The 26,795-nt window shown below is 39.8% G+C and overlaps 1 protein-coding gene across 1 annotated transcript in view; it reads right to left on the bottom strand.

The window, feature by feature from the left end:
• Positions 1–9,804: 9,804 nt before the first annotated feature.
• Positions 9,805–26,795, bottom strand: part of IRAG1 (inositol 1,4,5-triphosphate receptor associated 1) — a 79,293-nt gene continuing 62,302 nt past the window's right edge. The window contains exons 18-20 of the mRNA XM_039240876.1: positions 17,797–17,916; positions 16,303–16,437; positions 9,805–11,275 (exon numbers count right to left, since the gene is read on the bottom strand). Of these exons, the coding sequence (XP_039096807.1) occupies positions 11,032–11,275; positions 16,303–16,437; positions 17,797–17,916 (499 nt within the window). The 3' untranslated portion in view covers positions 9,805–11,031. The remainder of the gene's footprint in view (positions 11,276–16,302; positions 16,438–17,796; positions 17,917–26,795) is intronic.

Raw genomic sequence — 26,795 nt, 5'->3', positions numbered from 1 at the left:
ACCTAAATTTTGGAAACAAATTTCTAGAAGGGGAATTATTAGATAAAAGGAATCTGCATGATAGTGCTGGTGCTTAAGAATGAGTTTCTGGAAGAGGAAACAATCTTTTTTTTCTTTCTTTTTTTTTTTTTGGCGGAGGAGAATATCTATATTGAGAGAAGTTAAGCCACCATTGGAAAGTGATTGAGAATGCTTGATGGGAACTTGTTGCCTCTCTTATTAAATGTGAATATGCTCAGTCTTCAGTTCTAGGCATCTCACTCAAGGCAAGTTTCTGAAGAGTTAGTTGTCAGGAGTGAAAAGCTAAACTGGAGAGCTATAAAAAAATATTGCCAGTTAATTTCTCATTATTGTTTTGAAGAACAGTGTTTACGCTATGGAAAAAGAACCAGCAGTACTGTCCACTTCTAAAATAACAGCTCATGCTATAATCAAGGGGAACCAACAAAGAAATTTGTAGAATTAAAAGGGAAATTGAAAAGTTAAATGAAGATGAAGAGGAGAGTAGGAAACAACATCCAGACCCATTTCTTTTTTTTAATTTGCTTTTTAAATTTCAGTATAATGTACAATGTTATATTAGTTTCAGGTGTACAATATACTGATTCAACACTTCCATACATTACTCAGTGCTCATTATGATAAGTGTACTCTTAGTCTCCATCACCTATTTCACCCATCCCGACCCCTCTCCCCTGTGATAACCACTAGTTCTCTATATTTAAGAATCTGGGGTTTTTGTGTGTGTGTTTCTTTTTTTGTTATTCATTTGTTTGGTTTCTTAAATTCCACATGAGTGAAATCATATGGTATTTGTCTTTCTCTGATTTATTTTATTTAGCATTATACATTCTAGATCCATCCATGTTGTTGCAAATGACAAGATTTCATTATTTTTTGTGGCTAAGTAGTATTCCATAGTGTGTGTGTACATGTATATATATATACACACCACCTCTTCTTTTTTTTTTTTAATAGTTTATTGTCAAGTTGGCTTCCATATAACACCCAGTGCTCATCCCCGCAAGTGCCCTCCTCCATGCCCATCACCCCCCCACTCCTCCCCCCACCCCCATCTGCCCTCAGTTTGTTCTCGGCATTCAAGAGTCTCTCATGGTTTGCCTGACTCCCTCTCCCCCACTATTTTTCCCCTTCTTCTCCCCCATGGTCCTCCGTTAAGTTACTCCTAATCCTCCTATACATGCAAACACATTATACACACCACCTCTTCTTTATCCATTCATCTATTGATGGACACAGGTTGCTTCTATAATTTGGCTGTTGTAAATAATGCTGCAATAAACATACGGGTGCATGTATCCTTTTGAATTAGTGTTTTGTAGTCTTTGGGTAAATACCCAGTAGTGCAGTTACTGGATTTTATGGTAGTTCTGAAATTTTTAATTTTTTGAAGACCCTCCATACTGTCTTCCACAGTGGCTGTACCAGTTTGCATTCCCACCAACAGTACATGAGGATTCCTTTTCCTGCCATCCTCACCAACACTTGTTTCTTGTGTTTTTGAGCTTAGCCATTCTGACAATTGTGAAGTGATATCTCATTGTAGTTTTGATTTGCATTTCCCTGATGATGAGTGATGTTGAGCATCTTTTCATGTGTCTATTAGCCATCTGTATATCTTCTTTGGAGAAATTTCCGTTCATGTTTTCTGTCCATTTTTTAATTGTATTCTTTGGGGTTTTTTGGTATTAAGTTGTATCAGTTCTTTATATATTTTGGATACTAATCCTTTATCAGATCTGTCATTTGTAAATATCTCCTCCCATTCATTAGGTTTTCTTTTTAATTTTGTTAATTGTTTCCTTTGCTGTGTAGAAGCTTTTCATTTTGATGTAGTCCCAATAGTTTATTTTTGCTTTTGTTTCCCTTGCCTCAGGAGACACATCAAGAAAAATGTCTACTGCCAGTGTCAAAGAAATTATTGCCTATGTTCTCTTCTAGGTTTTTTATGGTTTCAGGTCTCATATTTAGGTCTTTAATCCATTTTGAGTTTTTTTTTTTGTATAGTGCAAAAAAGTGATCCATTTTCATTCTTTAGCATGTAGCTGTCCAGTTTTCCCAATACCATTTATTGAAGACTGTCTTTTTCCCATTGCACATTCTTGCCTCCTTTGTCATAGATTAATTGACCATATAATTGTAGGTTTATTTCTGGATTATCTATTCTGTTCTACTGATCTCTCTGTCTCTTTCTGTGCCAGTACTATACTGTTTTGATTACTACAGCTTTGTAGGATATGGATTATGATACTTCCAGTTTTCTTCTTCTTTTCCAAGATTGTTTTGGCTATTTGGGGTCTTTTGGGGTTCTATACAGATTTTAGAATTATTTGTCCTAGTTCTATGAGATATGCTATGGTGTTTGATAAGGGTTGCATTAAATCTGTAGATTGCTTTAGGTAGTATAGACATTTTAACAATATTTGTTCTCTGAATTCATGAATATGGAATATCTTTCTATTTATTTGTGTTATCTTCAATTTCTTTCATCAATGTTTTATGATTTTCAAACTATAAGTCTTTGACCTCCTTGGTTATGCTTATTCTTAGGTGTTTTATTATTTTTGGTGCAATTGTAAATGGTACTGTTTTCTTAATTTCTCTTTCTGCTGCTTCATTATTAGTGTATAGAAATGCAACAAGTTTCTGTTGTATCCTGCAACTTTATTGATTTCATTTATTAGTTCTGGTGGTTTTTTGGTGGAGTCTTTAGGGTTTTCTGTATATAGTATGTCATCTACAATTAGTGAAAAGTTTACTTCTTCCTTACTGATTTGGATGACTTTTATTTCTTGTTTTCTGACTGCTGTTGTTAGGATTTCCAGTACTGTGTTGAATAAAAGTGGTGAGAGAGGACATCCTCATCTTGTTCTTGATCTTGGGGGAAAGCTTTCAGTTTTTCACCATTGAGTATGATGTTAGCTGTGGGTTTTTCATATATGGCCTTTATTACGTTGAGGTATGTTCCCTCTAAACCTACTTTATTGAGGGTTTTTATCAGGGATGGATGTTGTACTCAAATGCTTTTTTTTTGCATCTACTGAAATTATCATATGGTTTGTATGCTTTCTTTTGTTGATGTGATGTATCACATTGATTTATTTGCAAGTATTGAGCCAAATATTGTATCCTGGGAATAAATCCTACGTAATGGTGATGAATGATTTTGTTACTGTATTGTTGGATTTTGTTTGCTAATATTTTGTTGAGGACTCTTGCATCTATGTTCATCAGAGATATTGGCCTGTAGTTCTATTTTTGGTGGTTTTGGTGTCAGGATAATGCTGGCCTCTCCTTGGTTTTCTTCTCCTATTTTTTGGAGTAGTTTGAAAAGAATAGGTATTAATTCTACTTAAAATGTTTGGTAGAATTTTGCCTTAAAGCCATCTGGTCTTGGACTTTTGTTTGTTGGGAGTTTTTTGATTACTAATTCAACTTAATTGCTGGTATTTAATCTGTTCAAATTTTCTATGTCTTCCTGCTTCAGTTTTGGTAGTTTATATGTTTCTAGGAATTTATCCATTTCTTCTAGTTTGTCCAATTTACTGACCTATAATTTTTCATAATATCCTCTTATAATTTTCTGTATTTCCGAGGTGTTGATTGTTATTTCTTTAATTTCTGATTATTATTATTATTATTTTAGTTCTCTTTCTCTTTTGATGAGTTTGGCTACTGATTAATTTTGTTGATCTTTTCTAAGAACCACCTCCTGGTTTCATTGATATGTTCTATTGTTTGTTGTTGTTTTTCATCCCTATTTCACTTATTTCATCTCTAAGATTTATTATTTCCTTCCTTATACTGGCTTTGGTTTTGTTTGTTCTTCTTTTTCCTAACTCCTTAGGTGTAAGATAAGGTTGTTTGAGATTTTTCTTGCTTCTTGAAGTAGGTCTGTATTGCTGTAAACTTCACTCTTAGAACCACGCTTGCTGTATCCCAAGATTTTAGACCAGTATGTTTTCATTTTCATTTGTCTCCATCTATTTTTTATTTCCTCTTTGATTTTTTAGTTGACCATTCATTGTTTAGTAGCATGTTATTTAACCTTCATATTTGTGTTCTTTCCAGATTTTTTTTCTTGTGGTTGATTTCTAGTTTGATATCATTGTGGTTGGAAGAGATGTATAGTATCACTTCAATCATTTTGAATTTGTTAAGACTCATTTTGTGGCCTAACATGTAATCTATTCTGGAGAATGTTCTATATACACCTGAAAATAATGTGTTGTGTGTTCTGCTATTTTCAAATGGAATGTTCTGAATATATCTGTTAGGTCCATTTGGGCCAATGTGTCATTCAAACCAACCCATTTTCTTATTCCCTAGATATGGCACACAAGAGTGCAAATGATGTTTAATCTGATATATGTAAATAAAAGTTTAAATAGAATTGAATTTTTGAAATATTGCATGAAAGATGGAAATACAGTTCAACCCAGAGTATTGGACTGAAGGTAATATCTAAATTTTGGCTTAAGTTCTAACATTAATTTTCTGTGTGAGTTTGAGCAAGTCACTTAAACTTATTTGGGCCTCAGTTTTATCATCTGTCAAATAAGGGAGTTGAATTATCTGAATTTAAAAGTTACCACGTATAGGAGGATTAGGAGGAACTTAATGGAGGACCATGCGGGAGAAGAAGGGGAAAAATAGTGGGGGAGAGGGTGGGAGGCAAACCATGAGACACTCTTGAATGCGAGAGCAAACCAAGGGCTGATGGGGGTTGGGGGGAGGGGCAAGGGGGTGATGGGCATAGAGGAGGGCACTGTGGGGATGAGCACTAGGTGTTATATGAAAACCAGCTTGATAATAAACTATTAAAAGAAAAATCAAGGTATAGGCTGTGGTGTGCTCTTACCTGGAGGCCTTGGGGAAGAATCCACTCTCATGCTCATTCAGGTTGGTGGCAGAATTCATTTCCTTGACACTGTAGGAATGAGGTCCCTATTTTCTTGCTGGCTGTCAACTGGGGTCCATTCTCTGCTCAAGAGGCTGCCTGCTTTTCTTCTCGTGTGACTTATTCCATTTTCAAAGCAGCAGTGACTCTGTGTTTTCCCCACACCTTTAATCTCTCTGACCTTCATTTCTACCATTAGCCAGAGAAAGCTCTCTGCTTTTAAGGGCTGATGTGACTACATTGGGCCCACCGAGATGATTTCTCTATTTTAAGGTCAACTTTACCATATTACATTACAGGAGTGATATTTCATATTCAAAAGTTTAAGGGATTGGGATAAGATATTTTTGGGAGGGAGAAATTTTAGAAATTCTTCCTGCTACAGTTACTTACCTTTGATTATATCTTGATTCTGCTTTCTGGGAGAAACTCCTATGTCCCATGTCCACTGATCTCTGTAGCCCTTCATTGTATGTAATCATCCTTGGCCACATTTGAGCTAGATCAAGGAGTATGCCCTCCTGTGGTGGGGGAGGGGGTGGCATGGAGGGGAGGTATAGCACACTTTCTGTTGGTGTAAGCTGAAGATCCCAAAAGTTGTTTTCTAATTTGAACAGTTGAACATTTTCATCTTGGCTTGTGTTTCTTTGTAAATACAATTCCCTCACAAACCTAGATTTCTGATATTTTTGCTTCCATTTGATTCCATGTGCTAATAATCATACTCCAAATCTTTTCTCAGTCATAATTCTCAAGATATATTTCCTTGTTTTCTCAGCTCCATCCTACTCTTTCTCTAATTTAATGGTGCCTACACTGTGTTCATTTGAAACTACAGGTGGAAGGGCCACATCCTTAATCTGACCTTTGCCATAGGCTGAGTTGATCTGAGTTCAACTGAAAAATTTTATTGGTTCTTTCCCGCTGAAAGCTATTTTTATCCTTACTGTTTGGAGTTTAGAAACAGACTTTCTAACCTTCAATCTAAAAATCTATATTCTTTTTCTACTTCCAAATAGCCAATTCCTGATAGCATTTTTTTTTTTCACAATACCTTGCCAAAGGCAGCCAATAAAGGTTCACATACTTCAGTACTTGGACTTATTCCGACCACTTCTCCTAGGGCTATAGGCTACCCATGAACTGCCTTTCAAGTTATCATAGGTAATCCCTAGCCAAGTATTTCTGTTTTATTCACTACAAGGGTCACTGATTCTGATATTAGTTTTCTTGGTTTTTGCTACTTGACTGCTAAACCAGTGCCTCATATTTTGAAAACCTACTATTGAAGTACCCCATTTCTTTTTTTCTTAAATAGTTTATTGTAAAGTTGGTTTCCATATAACACTTAGTGCTCATCCCAACAAGTGCCCTCCTCCATGCCCATCACCCCCTTTCCCCCTCCCTTGCCCCCATCAGCCCTCAGTTTGTTCTCAGCATTCAAGAGTCTCTTATGGTTTGCCTCCCTCCCTCTCCCCAACTGTTTTTCCCCTTCTCCTCCCCCATGGTCCTCCATTAAGTTCCTCCTAATCCACTTATATGTGCAAACCCTATTTGAAGCACCTATATGAAGCACCCCATTTCTGGTTCAAATCCATGCATTAGTCAGAGTAGGCTAACTGCTAGAACAAGTATTACCAAATTTCAGTGGCTTAATACACTAAAATTTAATTTATTGCTTATGTCACAATTGAATTCTGTGAGTGCCCATTGAAAGATCCAGCTTCCATCTAGTGGTCCTGAGATCTTCTTAGACCTCAAGTCTCCAACTAAATGCTCTGAATTTGGTAGGCAGAGGGGGAATAAAGGCAATGTGAAATATTGGGCAGGAGAATCTGTTTTTAGGAAATTATATCTGGAAGGTCTACTTTCCCTCACATCTGGCTGCAAGAAAAAAAAAATGTAGTCTAGTTGTGAAAATCACATTTGCAAAAATTCAGCGGTCTCTAGCACAGCAAAATGTGTTCATTTAAAAAATTAAAAGTGTAGAGGTTCCTAAAAAAATTAACAATGGAACTCCCCTATGACCCAGCAATAGCACTGCTAGGAATTTACCCAAGGGATACAGGAGTACTGATGCATAGGGGCACGTGTACCCCAATGTTCATAGAAGCACTTTCAACAATAGCCAAATCATGGAAAGAGCCTAAATGTCCCTCAACTGATGAATGGATCAAGAAGATGTGGTTCATCTACAGAATAGAATACTACATGGCAATGAGGGTGTTATGCTGAGTGAAATAAGTCAGGCAGAGAAAGACAGATACCATATGTTTTCACTCATATGTGGAACAGGAAAAACTTAACAGAAGACCATGGGGGAGGGGAAGGGGAAAAATAGTTAAGGAGAGAGAGGGAAGCAAACCATAGAGACTCTTAAACACTGAGAAGAAACTGAGGGTTGATGGAGATGGGGAAGAGGGGAAAAGGAGTGATGAGTATGGAGGAGAGCACTTATTGGGATGAGCACTGGGTGTTACATGGAAACCAACTTGACAATAGACTATAAAAGAAAAAAATTAAAATTTAAAAGAAACACACACACAAAACAGACTCTTAAATACAGAGGACAAACTAGTGGTGGCCAAAGGGCGGGGGGATGGGTGAAATAGATAAAGGGGATTAAGAGTAACTATTTTGATGAGCATTGAGAAATTTATGGAATTGTTGAATCATTGTATTGTACACCTGAAAAAGAAATCATAAGCCAGGAAGGTGTAGGAAACTAGGATCAGGAATGAGGAAGTGGAGAGAGAAAGGAACCGATTCAGCCTTAAGAGGTAACCCATAGTATAGTGATCCAAGGGGTGGAGACTTTTGGCTTGGTTCTGGGAGGCACTAATATCCAAGGGGATCTAACTCAGGATGGGGGCAAGGCTGTGGGTTAGCTCCATAAAATGAGGAGGCATTTGGCTACTGCAAAAGGTTTGGAAAGGTGCTTTTATTTTCAAACTCAGGTATGTGACACTCTGTAGTTTAATGCTAGCACACCTGTGTGAGTTTAACAACATTAGGAACTGACAGCCAGTGATACACAAATCCAGCATCTCCCTCTCCATTTACTCTTCCAGGCTGTATACAGGATATTGTGGTAGCCAGAAAGTGAAGGCCCTTTTAGGAAGTGATTACCAACCATGACACAAACAGCACATCACTCTGAAACTCAAGGTAGGCACCCAGAATCCTAGGGCTAAGCAGAAATATCAGACTTCAGAGACATTTTGAGGGGAACTTTTATTTTAGATCAATATCACCAATGGAAATACAGGGCCATTTCTCTCTATTTCACTGCTGCTTTGGAAACATTCCAACTGTTTCAGATCAGTCTTTGCTTTTCAGGAAAGAAAGGCCAGTGAGTACTTTTTCAGGAATGCCCTTGGAAATATGGTTACTCTTACAGTTCTTCTTTTCTTCAACCTCTCTTACTCATAAAGCACTTTGGATGAGAGCCTGTGTCTGGAAGTACTCTTGCAGGCTTTTCTATGGAGCAGCTGGAGGTTCAGGAGCTCCCTGTAGCTGTTTTCCTGGCTTTTGTTTTAATTGGTAGCAAAGGTTGGAACCCTGTGGCCAAGTGGACAATGGGCCAGCTCAGCCTGGTCCTCCTTTAAGGGAGGCTAAGACTGGACATTGCCATCATAGAGTCCTGCCCCACAGCTACTGTCTCTGGAGCTCCATTTGCATCATGTCTGTGGCTCTGAGGGCCTAAAAGATTTTTCAGTGTGTCCAGTCCCCCTGGAATAGGCAGGGAAAACCATCCAACCAAACCCCTAAGTCCCTTTGCCTTGATCTGCACCTCTTTACCTTAATGGCACATTCTTGGTCAACCCTAGCTTGGGCTTCACTCACAGTGGTTTTCTAGTCACTGTAATGGATGCCTTTCCCCTCCCTCCCCAACCCCCGAGCCAACAACATGCTGTTTTTATAGTAGGGCTGATCTAGGTGGGTCTTTCTGAAAGGAGTGGTTGCATCAAGTGTAGTCCTTGAGCATGGAAATTGTGTTGCTAATTAGGTCTTATTTCTGTTCTCTCACAGAGTAGACTGAAAAATATTAGGATAAATTGGAGCTAATAAAGATGTTATTTTTCTCACTGAGATAGTGGCAGTGATCGTGCTGGAACTGGGAGGTATACATAATGTCAGCTGTCCCCAGGCTGCTTTCTACCACCTTGAATGCTCACTTGTTCTTTTGATCAACATTTAATACACCCTCCCATGCATCAGCAACCATACTAGGTACTTACCCCAGAGAATGGGTAAGATATGGTTCTTGTCTTTGAGGAAAAACAGGGAGACAGACAGTTAAATAAGTTATTGTGATATACTGTCATAACAGTAAATAATGATGTTTAAAAAGTGTCAGCACAGAGGAGGGTGTGACCTATGTGGTGTATGGTAGGGAGTTGGAGGAAAGTCATCAAAGCTTGTACATCAGGGATAACTTTTGCACTTGGTCCTGAAGGGTAACCAGCAGAAAAGAGGAGAATGGCAGAAGAAAAACAAGTGAGTTGAGGAACAGAACTATGAGAACAGGAAATAGTTTGGAGTGGTTGGAGAGCTTGGGGATGTGGGACTAAAACATAAGGTATGCAGTTAGAGACCATTGGAAAAGACAATTTTGTGCAGGGGCCAGTCTGCCTAGATATGAGTTTCAGGACCATAATTTACTAACCAGATGTCCTTGGCAAGTTAGTTGTGTTTTTTGTGCTTCAGTTTCTTTATCTGAAAATTGGGGAGGGTGGTACCCACCTCATGGTTTTTTCTTTACTTTTCTTTCTTTCTTTCTTTCTTTCTTTCTTTCTTTCTTTCTTTCTTTCTTTCTTTTTCTTTCTTTCTTTCTTTTTTTTTTTGAGGATTAAATGAATTAATACCTGTATAATACATAGAACAGTGTTTGGCTCATAATAAGTTCTATATGAGTGTTAGCAACAAAACAGACATCAACAACAAAACAAAAACAGCAGAACAGCCACAATAAAACTCACAAGAAACCAACACCCCTCAAAACTGATAAGGGATGAATGAAGGCAGTGGCTGTAAAGAAGTCAACTTGGAAATGGGATGTACTCCTTTCAGTTTTATGCTAAATAATTGGAATGCTCTGAATGTGTACTTGGGTTGGAGATCCCATTTGAACTGAAGCACTAAGGTATAATTGCACATGTGCTTGCTGGCACACAGGAGCTGAAATCACACCTGAGAGGTGGGTTCCCAATGGGAGAGGACAAATAGGGAATAGATTATTGTACAACAGCTTAGAATTAGCACTTGAAATGGAGACCAGCAAGTTCACTGTTGCAGCTATGAGTTTTCAGTGTTTTTCAAACATCTTAAATCAATGTGGAGAGCTCATTGAACAGGTGCCTGGTGACTGCCCCACACCTAGTGAAAAATCTGTGGGTTGCTTTGTCCAGAACACACACCTAGAACACACGTTTGGAAGGTTGTTGGCTTCATGCACATGCATGCTGTGTGTATGTGTGTATTGTGTGTGCATACAGATGCATATATATTAACTCACATCTTCCCATTTCATTTCAAGCACTGATCTAAATTCAGCCTAAATATTCTTTTCTGAAAAACGTTCCCTACTTGTGTAAAGAGAAACTCTAGTTCCAAAGAGGAGGCAAAGAGGCTGAAGGAGAGTCAGTGAGAATGCAATGGTAAATGGGATGATATTCATGTTGACTCCACATTCTAGGTCTGATCCTCAGGGTCAGAGTTAGCCTTTGGGCATAATTCTTTTTGATTTCTGACGACAGAGAGGAAAAAGGGGAGGGAGAGTGAACTTCTTACTGTTTCCTGCAGTGAAGGTGTTTTATTTCCCCCAGCCATCTGAGGTAGGGGCAGATGACTTTCCTTTCTGTTAGAGTTCCTTGGTGAAGGTGACTTCATCCACCAGAAGTGTTCCCAGGGCAGTTTTGTTGATCCTCCAAGAACATCAGTTACTGTGTATGGATAGCTCCCACATGGTTGCTGAGTGTGAAAGAACCCTGGGCTTGTTTCCTGATAGGCTGGTGCCAGCATGCCCACAACTGGCCTGAAACACTATGCTTGGGGAAAGGGCAGTCAGCTTTGTGCTGGAGCAGGGCACTGACTTGGTGTCAGGTTTCCTACTGCTCTGCAGGTTGCTCATGCTGGAGTCCTGAGCTCCACCATGAGTCCCTCTGGGCTGCGGAGCAAGTGGATCTCCCATGGGGGCCATCAGCCTGCTCCACACAAGAGTTATAGGAACTGTAGAGCCCCAGCACAACAGTCAAGACCAGCATCACTGTGGCCATCATCCAGATGACTTGCCAGTGCTGACACAGTTTGGGATACATGACTTGTAAGAAATGAACCAATTCTTCAAGTTTGCTGTCAAATGAAAAAATAGGAGAATGGCTTAGTATATTGGGCATATTAAAAATTTTCCCCAGGTGATTTTGATGCCATAGCCTTGACATTGGGAACTCCTGGGCTAGAATACTCCATTTACTTGTTTGACCATACATACATACATACATACATACCCTGATCTATTCATGGGATGGTCATTAATGTATGAACTCTCCCAACCCCCGGGATACAAGGTTAGCTGACCTACACTCCCATGCATGCAGATGGGACGAGCATCTTTTCTGTGCTTAGTGGTATTTAGAGATCAGTTCCAAGTTTTACTCTGTCCCCTGCCTCCATGATCCAATGCATATTTTGTTCCACATTTGGCTGTGTTCAGAGTAGAAGAACTGTGCTAAACCCTTAGAGAACCCTCCATGTTCAATAATAAATGACAAGAAACCAGATCAACCTCAAGAGCTCACTTCAAACCATCCCAAGGGCAACCAGAGGACTAGTAGCCTCCAGCAACCTCTCAGTGGCTTATTCCAGATGTTTTCTCAACATCATTCATCTTCATTCTCTATTTTCCCTTCTTCCTCTTTTTGTCCTTTCTCTACTCTCTCTTTTTTCTCTTTCCTCCTTCATCTGTCTCCCTCTCCATTTTTTTGGCTGCTTCACTCCCCTTTTCCTTCTTGCTCTCTTCCCAACTGCCTTTCAACTTTCCCTCTCTCTTTGTGGCCTAGTGAAAAGACATTTGACCATATGGCCTGCTTCACAGAATCTATTCTTCAAGCTCTCTAGAGAAATCCTGCACACATTCATTAGGCTAGAATTGTTTTCCTATTTCCAATCCCTGATCTATTTTTTATAATAATATAAAAAATAAGGTTACTGAGGATCACCAAATGGAGAAGACAAAAGGCTTTCTGAAGATCTCCAGGCTCACATAGATACTGAAATATGTGGGACATTTGCTGAGAAGTAGACAGATCTAATATAGTTTGTAGTAAAAATATGCCTTATGACCCATGGAAAAACTCAACAAATACCTTCCTTGGAAAGAGATCAGAGGCTCAGAGTGCCTGCCTTGGATGCTAAGGTACTGATTGGTTTCTCTTCCATGTGGAAACCATTCAATGATTGTTTCAGGAAGAGTTAAGCAAAGCAAAACAGTGAGCACATTAGCTGAGGTGAAATTCATTGTCCATTTTTACAACTGTTGGGAAGGGATAGCTTAGAAATGGAAGATTTTTTCTTTCAGCCCTGTTTAGATTCCTTAGCTTCTACATAGATATCATTGGTCCTTCTTTTGGGCTGTATTTCCATGCTCCAAAACAAGTTGCTAGGGTTGGGAGAATCCCACTGTAACCCTACTCTTAAGTGGGACTGCAGAGGAGGAGGTCAGGATCTAGCTTTGTGGCCTTTAGCTGGTCCCCCATTTCTAGCTTATAAAAGAATAAGAAATAGAATTAGGTTAGAAATAGAATCCCTATGTAAATCGATTTTTTTTTTTTAATTTTTGATCTCCCATAGGGAGGAGTGAAGTGGCTTCCCCTTCACCTGGGCCTGGGGAGAGAGGCTTCAGAGACACTGCTGGAGAGCTCAGTATGTGGAAGTTTGGAGGACACAGTGGACTGGTGTGTGCCTTACACATGAGCAATTAGAAAAGCAAGAATCTTGGTGGTGTGCTTGATGGCATCAGAATAGTGAGCCATGATAGGGAAAGTTGTCCTACCCATAGTGGGCCAATGTTTTACCTGGACTTAATGTAGTCAGGAGGAGGAGAGCTGGCTTGGGGCATCACAGATCCTGCCCAGAAATGCTACATTGAAGCTGAATAGTGAAGGTATACTTCTAGCTGTCCAAGGACTGAGAGGCATTTTAAGTGCCCAGCTAAAAGACATGCATTCAACCTCATAAAGGGACTAGCAGCTGAGTGGACCTTGGCCATGGTGTGAATGTGTGTGTATGCTGGGAGGTGGGAGGAATGATTTTCTCTAAAGATTCCATAGAGCAATACACTAATCAAAGTTACCAAGTCAGCTTTAAACCCCTGCCAATCCCTGGAGCCCTCTCACAATACCATTCAAATAATACCCTCCTTACCCCTTCATCTCAATTCTCTTTCCCAGCATTGGTCCTAGAGAGTCAGATGCTGCATTTGGCGAAGCTTGGGCAGGGGGGAGGATAGAAATGCAGGTGGGAAAGAGAGAACAAAGCCATGCTCCCCCTGCCTGCTATATAGGCTTCCTTCTTGAAGCAGACAAGCTGGGGGAAAAAAGTAGTTTGAAATTTATAAGTTCAGGCTTTTGACTATTTTAGGGAACTGGCCATTTTAATTAATGAACTGAGATTATTACTGGGGCTTAAACTTGACCAGAGAAGTTTTGCTTTCTGAAAGTCACTAGAAAAGTAAAGAAATCTGCCTAACATGACCTTAACCCCATAAACCAGATTTGAGTAGGCAGAAGAGGCTAAAGTTTTCTATTGCACTTTGTCTTTCTTGTTTAATGTATTTTATAAGTTTCAGAAGACTGTATTCTCTATTTTAATATGGTTAAGATATTGGGTTGATTCACCCAAAGTTCATTTAAGCTGATACTCCAGAAAAAAATGTTTATAACAGATTACATTATTATACAATTAATCCTTGAATAACCCAAGTTTGAACTGTATGGGTCCACCTTTATGCAACTTAAAAAAATACAATATAGTACCATAAATATATTTTCTCTTATGATTTTTTTAAATAACATTCTCTAGCTTACTTTATTGTAAATATACACTTTACAATATGTGTAACATACAAAATATGTGTTAACTGTTATTGGTAAGGCTTTAGGTCAACAGTATACTATTAGTAGTAAGTTTTTGAGGAGTCAAATGTTATACTTGAGTTTTTTGCTGTGTGGAGAATGGATACCCCAAACCCCCACATTGTTCAAGGGTCAACTGTATATTTTTATAACAGAGTAGAAATTCAGACAAAAAAGATTCTAGTTTTAGATGTGGAATCTCTTAAATAAGGAGTTCACTGCTAGGGTTAGCCCAGTGTTTTTAAAATGCTCTAAGTAAAGTAAGATGTGGAATTTTTAAACCTTGCTTATTAATACAATGCCAAACTTTAAACCTTGCTTATCAATGCAATGCCAAAATTTCATGGGGGAAAATCATGTTTGAGTGCAGGTGCCTGTAGGCAACTATGTGTCTACAGGACTCAGGAATGATTGCCTGGTATTGAAGACAATAGGCTCTCAGGGCCAGTCTCCTTTGGTGACAGGTGAGGAAGAAGCTCTATAACTGAGTAGGCAGTTCAGATGCTAGCAGTGTTAGTTGTTACAGAAAAGATGATGCCACACCACTGGGCCTGAAAAGGAGAAGCTATACCCTTATGATGAAGGATGAGGACCCTTTTGAGGGCTGTGCTGATGTCTGGTATCCATCACCTAAGATACAGATATGTTCTCAAGATCCAAAAGTAAATCCAAGAGGGAGAAAAGGTTAGGAGAGAGAACAAGAACTCTCAGAATTGGCAGGACCACGAGGATACTTTTGGATGATGGATGTAAAAGGCAGACATTGCTATGTGCTGCTGACCAGGAGCTGGACAGGGAGGGACTCAGATCCAGCCTTACTTCCCCTGCAGTTTCACTGCTACTAATCGCCTGAGATCAAATTAGCTAGATAAGGATTCCAGTCCTGTGCTTTGTAAACCAAACTGTTTATATTCCATGTACTCTATTTAATTCTCTTTTGTTCTTTCTCGATACGTGGAAGTGTTAGAAGTTCTAGCCTGTCTTAGCTATATTCAAAGAAGCCAAAGAAAGAGCTTTTGTCCAGGCCTGGGCTTGACTGCATTAAAGGGGAGGAAGGCCATGTAGTGACCTCTAAAAAATAAGAGCAGAGGACCCCCAAGAGGGAGAGAAGATGTAAGGAGACTAGAATCTAGTTACTTGGAGTAGAGACAGTACTTTCACTGTCAAAACTTGGGGGTTCTTTCATTAGGGGAGATGGTGCATCCTACCATAGGTTTGTTTTCAACAGTGAAGCATTTTCTTCAGCTCTCCTAGACTGCTCCTCCCTTGAATACTAGGGTTGACTCATGCAGGCTGAGACCTCTCACTCTGGCTGAATCTTCTACCAACTGGGCTCTATTGACTGTTCCCATGTGCTTTAAAGCATATCTATCTCACTTCTAATCTAATAATTTTATTACCTTATTCACTGCATGCATGTGATTTCAAACTAGCCAAGTAATGAGGCACAAACACATACCCTGTTTCATGTTTAGCAGCTGAATAGATAATTAATCATTTTGGCTGGAGCCACCCTGAACTCCAAGATAGCCCGGGAAGTCTAAAAACAAAGATTTTGGTGAAGTGTTCCAAGTTTTCTGTAACCACATTTCTAAAAATCAAAATCGAACATAAATAGAAACAATAAGGCAGAATGTATGAAATTGGGGCTATGATTAAAATACAGGACACTTACAAGGGCACAGGTAGGACAAGATGCGGGATCTATACTATATTTGTCTACATGTTAAATGTTTTCCCCTGATTTAGGGAAACAGACACTTGAAGTATAAAGTATATTAAAAAAGAAAGCCCACGTATTTCCAATCCAAGTGGAATCTGCTGGAGACTCCCCTTTGTCAGTGAGTTGAGTTTGTCTCCTGCCCCTATGTGTTCTCTCTGCCCCTGTTCCTGTAAGAAACCACCTGTAAGGCTTCAGGACAGCTCCCTTGACCTAGGCTCTTTCATGGGGATATCTGGGAAATGTGCTAACTGTGGCTGGGCAAGAGGGGACTCCAGTCAGTTTCTTAGTTCCTAAGCTCTTGATTATTTTTGGCCTCACTCTTGACTACCTCTGACCCTCTCAGCTCTTGCAAACATTTATTTTTTAACTATTTTGTATCCTTCCTCTGCTTCTTTCCCCAAAAAAGTGCCCTTCTTGGTTTCTATTGGCTGCTCATTTGGGCACCAAGACCCACTGTTGCCCTCTAGGGATGCTGTGCAGTTAAACAAATTGTGACCCATTTCAGCAATGGTAAGGACTCCAACCTGCTTCTTTGGTTCTGTTCCTCTTCCTCAGTTTCTTCTGCCTCTTCAGCTTCCTCAAGACTCTCACCTTTCTGTACTTCTTCCTCTTCTTTCAGGTCTTGAAGCTCTTTGGTCTTTTTTAGACCTTCTTGGTATCTGCAGGGCAAAAAGGAACAATTGAGTCTGGAAAGGCGAGGCATCCATTCCTGAGTTCCTAGAGGTGGGAACTTGAACACCTCCAATCATTATACACTTCCTGTAGTTCTACACAACAGGAAAAAGGTGGGAAGCTCCACTGAATCCCAAGGTGGCTCATGTCAGTGCAATTTCCCCTCACTCCTCAGTCATCCTTCCTGTTTATATGTGAATATGTGGCAAAACTGACAGGGGAAAAATGTAGGTGCAGAGTCTCCTGACCGGTTTTTTATCCTACAAAATGTTCAGCAGGGAAAACAGTGCATTTACTTTCTGTGTAACCTGGGTGTTTCAGCTTTTCACTTATAAAATGGAAAGGGTGGACCCCATTTCATGGGTATGGGAATGTTTTGAGGAAGTGCCAGGCATATAGCTTGACCTAGGGAAGGTGACAGTCATAACAATGGCTTATTGGGAAGTTTTATGGAAGTGATAAGCACATACTAGGCCCAGGGAGGTACTCAGTAAGTGTTTACAAAGTCAAAGGAGGTGTTTACCCCCATGCATGCTTAATATAGAGGATAGATGTGGGTAAAACGATGACTTCCCAAGAGACATCCTTCTGATGTCCTTATCCTAGGATCAGTATTACCCTGAACATATGCTTTTTGCTTGTCGTACAGCTGAATGTTTAAGGCAAGCATGGTTTGGCTAGGGAAACCCCACCACATTGTATATGACTGCCATATGCAAGCCCACAATCTCCATGTCAGTGGAAAGTTATGTCTTTCTCAGGAGCTGTGGAAAAGGAAAATCCCAGGATGCTATGCCAGAATTGTGTCAGAGATCATTCTCTACCTGGCTGGGCTTGGCCTGCTTTATTACTCTGTCCCCTCAGTGACTGACAATGGGCCAAAGTGTTATTGTAGCTCAATAGGGGACAGTTGGAAGTTGAGGGGACTCCAGTTTACAGGAAGAAGGGATGGCAGGGGAAGTTCTAGAAAGTAGAGTTACAGCTGCTCCTGGGCACTGTTGGTAGCAACATGACTCCTCTGAGCACGTGTCAGGAAGCCTCAGGCACCACCAAGAGGAACCCACCCAGGGGCCTTATTTCCAGACTATTCTGAGCAGTGGCATTCTGGTGGCTTTCTGCCTAAAAAGAAGGCAGTCTAATTATTGCCTAACCACACCCTCTCACCCTGCTTCCTCCTGTCCTTCCTGTCGAACAGTACTGCTCTTTTCAATAGTTCCTTACTGAAGCAAGGAGTTCCTAGGGCTGCTGGTTGCTTCCCTAAATCCTTTAAGAAACAGGAAAAGCCTGTGGGAAGGTATCTTCTGAGACCTACCAGGTGATCTCTGGGTTGACAAAGTCTGACTCACCCCTTGTTGTACGCTTCCTCCTCCATCCTGGCCTTGGTCTCTTGGTTAATCTCCTCAACACAGCTCAAAGTTTGCATGGGAGCAGAGGCTTCACAATCTGGGTCCCCATTTGTCTTTCCACTAGTGAGAAGAGGGAAGTACAGGATGTTCTTTCAGGGAACGACTGGGTGTCTGAACACCAAACCATGTCTTTGCTCTGATTCCTGATCAGAAGTGGGGAAACTAATTCTTGACTGAATTCATTTCAATCCGCTACATTGAGACAAGATTTTATAAAGGTCCTAGCCCAAGAATTCTCCCTAGACCTGCAAACATCAAATGATGTACAGGTTCTTTTTCTTCATGCTCCCAAATCCACCTTTATTCCTACTCCAGAAGATGCTCACCTCCATAGGTGAGCCAAAATGTTCAGAGTTATTCCATTCCTGTAGACTATCATTGGTTCATTCATTTAAGTATCTACTGAGTACTGACTAAGTCAGTTCTTAGTGTGCTGGAGATACATCAGATGATTTTTAAAAATGGTCTTTTTCAACGTGGAACTTAGCATGTGAGAATGCCCAAAAGAGGAAGCAAAAAATAATATAGTTAATTATAAATTGTGGTAATTTTATGAAAGAAACAAACTCTGTGCAGTGCAGAAAACAAGGGGAGAATATGCTTCAACTGAGTTGTCAGAAAAGACTTCTCTGAGGTGGTGTAGCTGAAGCACAGACCTGAAAGGTGAAAAGTCAGCTGTATCTGTAACAAAGGAGAGATCATCCTAGGGAGAGGTTGCAGGATATGTGCAGACCCTGAGACACAAAAGATGCAGAGATATTTGAGGAACTGAAAAGAGGCAATGAGGCTTTTGGACAAGATAAATTTTCAATGCCAGTGAAGTATCCAAGTGGAAATGTCAAGTAGGTAGTTGGCTATACCAAAATAAGTTGGAGAAGAACTCTAGAGGCTAGAGATACTGTTTGGTATCATCAGAATATAGATGACAGTTAAAGCCAGGGGAATGGATAAGATTGTCTAGGGAGACAGTATGAGGAAATATGAGAAGAGGACCCAGAATCAAGCCCTGTGCATCTCTGCCCTTAGCTCAGGTGGAGAAAGAACCTACAGAGGAGACTGAGCAGTAGCAGCCAGACAGGTAGGAGGAAACCAGGAGAGTTGTGAAGTTCTGGGAGCCAAGAGAGGAGAACATGTTAAGGAGGAAGAGTTAAGTGTGTCACACATTCACTTCTGAGAGTCCACGTCAGATGAGTCCAGAAAAAGTGATTATTAGATTTGATAATATGGAGGTCAAGAAGAGTTTTGGTGAAATGACAGAAGCCAAAGACAGATTGGAATGGTGTGAAAGAGGAAGATCTAGACAAAGTAATTTGATTAGATAGGGGAGTAAGAGTGTTTTGTGGGGATACATAGCTGAAGAAGTGGGTTAAGGGATGAAAGCACATTTGGATTTGGAGTGAAATTATCTAGTAGAAGGAATGAGAGAAAGGGGATGACTAAAGGAACAAATTCTTTGAAAAGAGAGGTAGGACAGATCTTAGAAAGATAGATACACTTTTTCTTCGTTATAACAAAGGGAGGAAGGAGATGAAGATGGTGAGTTGGGGATCTGGTGAAGGAAGAGGAGAGGGCTCTTATCCAATAGTTTAAATTTTCTCTATAAAATGTAAGTAAGATAAGGTCATTTGCTCAGAGTGTGTGGCAGAGAGGCCTAGGAAGGTTTGAGAAGAGAGGAGAAGGTGTGAATGAATCATGTAAGAAGGAGGAAAACATGCTAGAAAATCATAGTAGGATGGCTGGGCAGTGCTGGAAGTCCATTTGAAGTATGGGAGCATGAGTTTAAAGGAAGTTTCCTGATGGTCATGCCTCCCTATAAATCCTGCAGCCCACCTATATGTCTGAAATCCCAGTGGGAGTCATGTCATGGAAGAGCCCTCAAACAAGACAGAACAGTGAGCTGAGCTTTTTGCCAGGACTCTGAAAGGCCGCAGCTGCTATCCTCCCCCCCACCTCTCAGATAGGCTTTACGAGTGAGCCTTATATTTTCTCATTCTTGGCATCAGTTTCCCAACTCTTAGTTTTCCTCAGACCTTGTAAAATTTACATTTCATCAGGCTAGAAACCAAAACCCATTGTGAACAAGAAAGATAACACTCTAAAAATATCAGCTAATCATAACATTTCTCCTTCTGCAAATTACATTATCCACTCCCTTCCATGTGACCTTTGCCTAATGTGCAGTTTCCTATTTGTGCAAATGGTTGGAACAGAGAAGAAAAACATAGTTACAGCCAAGGGGAGGGAAAGCAATTATTTTATGAAATGTATTTATATATTAGAAATGAAATATTGGTATCAGGCTTTTAATTTCTTTTATGTGCTGCTAGCAACCTAAGAGGTTAGTGACAAACCTGTATGAAGGAGGATAGTGTAGTGTAGAGGAAAAGAACCTGCATGAGGCAAATGTGGGTTCAAATTCCAGCTCCAATATGTGCAAATTATTAACTCTTCCTGAACTTTAGATTCCTCAACTGTAAAATGAGGATAATATTATATATACCTGATGATACTAGTGTAGGAATTAGTGAAGAAATATAAGGAGACACCTGGCTCAGTCAGTTAAGCATCTGACTCTTTGTTTAGGTGCAGGTCATAATCTCACCACTCGCAAGTTCAGGCCCTGCATTGGGCTCTGCACTGACACTGTGGAGCTTGCTTGGAATTCCCTCTCCCTCTCTCTCTGACCCTCTCCCACTCACTCTGTCTCTCTATCTCAAAAATAAATAAACAAACATTAAAAAAAGAAATACAAGTAAATTTTTTGGAGTATGTTACTCAACAACTGATATTAATGTAATCATCATCATCACTATTAGTTATGTAACAAATTTATTGGTAAATTTTGGGAGCACTCTGAGGTTCTTCCAAACCTGATCCATAAAAATATCCAAGCTGATAAATACCAGGTGATTATTTATATCTTTAAGGGAAGGCTTGATTTATATTATGCTGACACTTTAGAATCAGAAGAACCCAAATTTTCACTGTCCTTACTCACTGCTCTCTGGAGGCTAAATCTTTTCCCTGGTAGATCCAGGAAGCCTATTTCAGTGACCCTTTAACATATGGATCTTCTGTCCAAGGTCCAGCTGTCCCAGGTTGAGTTGATCACCCTGTCCAATTCAGCCCACCTTTAGGACCTTAGTTTTTAACATGCTTTTACATACATCCTCTCACTTGACCCTCCCAATGACAAGAGCTAACATTTATCTTATGTATCAGGCTGTGTGTAAGATTTCACTTAAGATTCATGAATGACCCATGAGATAGGCAATACTGTTGTTCTTAGTTTGACTGCTGAGGAAACCAAGGCTCAGAGAACTTCATAAATAATCAGCCCAAGATTACACAACCAGTGTGTGGTAAAGCTTGAATTTGACCTTGTGTAGCCTGATACCTCCCCATGATCTTGACTATGTTAATTTCCACCCATGCAGGGTATTATCCCATTTGTGAAATGAGAAACCCAAACTCAGGATGATTAAATTACCTGTGTAAGTTCACATTATTGGTGGTTAGTGGGCCTGGCTGGGAGTGTCACCTTGGTCTTCTAAATTCATGTCAACATGCATGTCCAATAAAGAAACAGATCCCATTCACAATTGGACAAAAACCCATAAAATACCTAAGCATAAACCTCACCAGAGATATAAAAGATCTGTATGATGAAAACTATAGAAAACTTATGAAGGAAATTGAAGAAGACACAAAGAAATGGAAAAACATTCCATGCTCATGGATTGGAAGAATAAATAGAGTTAAAATGTCATTACTACCCAAAGCAATCTACACATTCAATGCAATCCCAATCAAAATGGCACCAGCATTCTTCTCAAAGCTAGAACAAACTATCCTAAAATTTGTATGGAACCACAAAAGACCTTGAATAGCCAAAGTAATATTGAAGAAGAAAACCAAAATGGGAGGCATCACCATCCCAGACTTTAGCCTCTACTACAAAGCTGTCAATATCAAGACAGTATGGCATTGGTACAAAAACAGACACATAGACCAATGGAACAGAATTGAGAACTCAGAAGTGGACCCACAAGCGTATGCCCAACTAATCTATGACAAAGCAGGAAAGAGTATCCGATGGAAAAAAGACAGCCTCTTTAACAGATGGTGCTGGGAGAACTGGACAGCAACATGCAAAAGAATGAAACTAGACCACTTTATCACACCATACACAAAAATAAACTGCAAATGGATAAAGGGCCTGAATATGAAACAGGAAACCATCCAAACCCTAAAGGAGAAAGCAGGAAACAACCTCCTTGACCTCAACCGCAGCAATTTCTTACTTGACACATCCCCAAAGGCAAGGGAATCAAGAACAAAAATGAACTATTGGGACCTCATCAAGATTAAAAGCTTCTGCACAGGTGTAGAGAGCATAACAAGTCTTTAAAACTAACAAGAGACAGAAAGTTAACCAAAATAACAAAATGAAAGAGCTCTCCTCCAAAGAAATTCCAAGAAGAATTGACAGTAATGAACTGCTCAAAACAGATATAAGCAACATAACTGAACGAGATTTTAGAACAATAATCATAAAACTAATCACTGGGCTTGCAAAAAGCATAGAGGACATCAAAGAAACTATGGCTACAAACAACATGGAGAACAAAAATAGGCATGATGAATTAAAAAATGCGATAAATGAAATACATAATAAACTGGAGGTGTCCAATGCACGGATTGAAGAAGCTGAAAAGAGAATAAGTGATTTAGAAGACACCATTATAGAAAAACAAGAAGCTGACAAAAAAAGAGACAAACTGATCCAGGAACATGAAAGAAGAGTTCGAGAGCTCAGTGATACAGTCAAACGCAACAATATCTATATCATAGGAATCCGAGAAGAGGAAGAGAGAGGGAAAGGGGCTGAAGGATCCTGGAACAAATTATAGCAGAGAACTTCCCCAACCTGGGGAAGGAAGTAAACGTTGAAATCCAAGAGGCACAGAGAACTCCCCTCAGACATAATTTGAATCGATCTTCTGCACGACATATTATAGTGAAAATGGCAAAATATGAGAACAAAGAATTTGAAAGCAGCTAGGGAGAAAAGGGCCCTAACATACAAAGGGAAACTTATCAGAGTGGTGACAGACCTATCTACTGAAACTTGGCAGGCCAGAAAGAAGTGGCAGGGGATCTTCAATGTGATGAACAGAAAAAATATGCAGCCAAGAATCCTCTATCCAACAAGCCTGTCATTCAAAATAGAAGGAGAGATAAAAGTCTTTCCAAATAAACAAAATTTGAAAGATTTGTCACCACTAAGCCAGCCCTACAAGAAATCCTGAGGGGGACTCTCTGAGGGAAGTATTGCAAGGAACGAAGAAACCAGAGACACCACCACAAACATGAACCCCACAAAGGACACAATGACTCTAAACCCACATATTTCAATAATAACACTGAATGTAAATGGGCTGAATGCTCCAATCAAAAGACATAGGGTAGTAGAATGGATAAAAAACCAAAATCCATCTATTTGCTGTCTACAAGAAACTCATTTTAGATCTGAGGACACCTTCAGATTGAAAGTAAGGGATGGAGAAATATATATCATGCTACTGGAAATCAAAAGAAAGCTGGAGTAGCTATACTTATATCGGACAAACTGGATTTTAAATTAAAGACAATAACAAGGGATGAAGAAGGGCATTATATAATAATTACAGGGCCCATCCATCAGGAAGAACTAACAAATATAAATGTCTACGCACCGAATATGGGAGCACCTAAATATTTAAAACAATTAACCACAAACAGAAACAAGCTTATAGATAAGAATGTGCTAATAGCGGGGGACTTTAATACTCCGCTTACAGCAATGGATAGATCAACCAGACAGAAAATCACTATAGAAACAATGGACTTAAATGACACAATGGACCAGATGGATCTGACAGATATATTTAGAACTCTGCATCCTGAGGCCAAGGAATTCACTTTCTTCTCAAGTGCACATGGCACATTCTCTACGATAGATCACATACTGGAACATAAAGCAGCCCTCAATAAATATAAAAGAATTGAGTCATACCATGCACACTTTCAGATCATAATGCTTTGAAACTTGAAATCAATCACAGGAAGAAGTCTGGAAAACCTCCAAAAACATGGAGGTGAAAGAACACCCTACTAAAGAATGAATGGGCCAATCAGGCAATTAGAGAGGAAATTAAAAAATATATGGAAACAAATGAAAATGAAAACACAACAACCCAAAGTCTATGGGATGCGGCAAAGGCAGTCCTAAGCGGAAAGTACATTGCACTCAATCAATGTGATACATCACATCAACAAAAGAAACAATAAAAACCATATGATCCTGTCAATAGATGCAGAAAAAGCATTTGACAAAATACAGCTCCCTTCTTAATAAAGACCCTCGAGAAAGTCGGGATAGAAGGAACTTACTTAAACATCATAAAAGCCATCTATGAGAAGCCCTCACCTAACATCATCCTCAATGGAGAAAAACTGAGTGCTTTCCCCCTGAGATCAGAAACACGACAGGGATGTCCACTCTCACCAGTGTTGTTTAACATAGTGCTGGAAGTCCTAGCATCAGCCATCAGACAACAAAAGGAAATCAAAGGCATCAGAATCGGNGACACGATACTCTACATAGAAAACCTAACAGACTCCACCAGAAGCCTACTAGAACTGATCCAAGAATTCAGCCAAGTTGTAGGGTACAAAATCAACGTACAGAAATCGGTTGCATTTTTATACACCAATAATGAAGCAACAGAAAGAGAAATAAGAAATTGATCCCATTCACAATTGCACAAAAAACCATAAAGTACCTAGGAATAAACCTAACCAAGGATACAAGAGATCTGTATGATGAAAACTATAGAAAACTTATAAAGGAAATTGAAGAAGACACAAAGAAATGGAAAAACATTCCATGCTCATGGATTGGAAGAATAAATAGAGTTAAAATGTCATTACTACCCAAAGCAATCTACACATTCAATGCAATCCCAATCGAAATGGCACCAGCATACTTCTCAAAACTAGAACAAACTATCCTAAAATTTGTATGGAACCACAAAAGACCCCAAAGTAATATTAAAGAATAAAACCAAAACGGGAGGTATCACCATCCCAGACTTTAGCCTCTACTACAAAGCTGTCATCATCAAGACAGTATGGTATTGGCACAAAAACAGACACATAGACCAATGGAACAGAATTGAGAACTCAGAAGTGGACCCAAAAGTATACAGCCAACTAATCTGACAAAGCAGGAAAGAGTGTCCAATGGAAAAAAGACAGCCTTTTTAACAGATGGTGTTGGGAGAAATGGACAGCAACATGCAGAAGAATGAAACTAGATCATTTTCTCACACCATGCACAAAAATAAACTCAAAATGGATAAAGGACCTGAATGTGAGACAGGAAACTATCAACACCCTAGAGGAGAAAGCAGGAAACAAACTTCTTGACCTCAACCGCAGCAATTTCTTACTTGACACATCCCCAAAAGCAAAAGAATCAAGAGCAAAAATAAACTGTTGAACCTCATCAAGATTAAAAGCTTCTGCACAGCAAAGGAAACAATCCATAAAACTAATAGGCAACCAACGGAATGGGAAAAGATAGTTGCAAATGACATATCAGATAAAGGGTTAATATCCAAAATCTAGGGGTGCCTGGGTGGCTTAGTCGGTTGGGCGTCCGACTTTCGCTTAGGTCACGATCTCGCGGTTCGTGGGTTCGAGCCCCGCGTCGGGCTCTGTGCTGACTGCCAGCTCGGAGCCTGGAGCCTGTTTCGGTCTGTGACTCCCTCTCTCTCTGACCCTCCCCTGTTCACGCTGTCTCTCTCTCTCTCCTAGAAATAAATAAAACATTAAAAAAAAAAACACATTTAAAAAAAAATATCCAAAATCTATGAGGAACTCACCAAATTCCACATCCAAAAAACAAACAACCCATCGAAGAAATGGGCAGAAGATATGAACAGACACTTCTCCAAAGAGGACATCCAGATGGCCAACAGACATATGAAATGATGCTCAGCATCCCTCCTCATTAGGGAAATACAAATCAAAACCGCACTGAGATACCACCTCACGCCAGTCAGAGTGGCTAAAATGAGCAGATCAGAGAACTCTAGATGCTGGTGAGGATGTGGAGAAATGGACACCCTCCTACACTGTTGGTGGGAATGTAAACTGGTGCAGCCCCTCTGGAAAACAGTGTGGAGGTTCCTCAAAAAATTAACAATAGAACTCCTCTACGGCCCAGCAATAGCACTGCTAGGAATTTACCCAAGGGATACAGGAGTGCTGATGCATAGGAGCACATGTACCCCAATGTTCATAGCAGCACTCTCCACAATAGACGAAACATGGAAAGAGCATAAGTGTCCATCAATGGACGAATAGATCAAGAAGATGTGGTTTATCTATACTATGGAATACTACATGGCAATGAGAAACAATGAAATCTGGCCATGTGTAGCAATATGGATGGACCTTGAAGGTGTTATGCTGAGCGAAATAAGTCAGGCAGAGAAGGACAAATACCATATGTTTGCACATATAGGAGGATTAGGAGGAACCTAACGGAGGACCAAAAGGGAGAAGATGGGGGTAAATATGTTTTCACTTATCAATGTATCAGGAGAAATTTAAGAGAGGACCATGGGAAAGTGGAAGGGGAAAAATAGTTGGGGAGAGGGAGGGAGACAAACCATTAGAGGCTCTTGAATGCTGAGAACAAACTGAGGCTGCAGGGTTGAGGGAGAGGGGAAGGGGGATGATCGGCATGGAGGAGGGCACTTGTGGGGATGAGCATTGGATGTTATATGGAAACCAACTTGACAATAAACTATGAAAGAAAAATACATACATACATACATACATACATACAATACTGTAAATGTAAAAAAAAAAAAGATGCATTTCAA

This window comes from Hyaena hyaena, unplaced genomic scaffold (assembly GCF_003009895.1).
Source record: "Hyaena hyaena isolate Hyena2069 unplaced genomic scaffold, ASM300989v1 scaffold_183, whole genome shotgun sequence".
Taxonomy (NCBI): domain Eukaryota; kingdom Metazoa; phylum Chordata; class Mammalia; order Carnivora; family Hyaenidae; genus Hyaena; species Hyaena hyaena.
The sequence above is the reverse complement of the archived record's forward strand: the minus strand, read 5'-3'. Positions and strand labels throughout refer to the sequence as shown.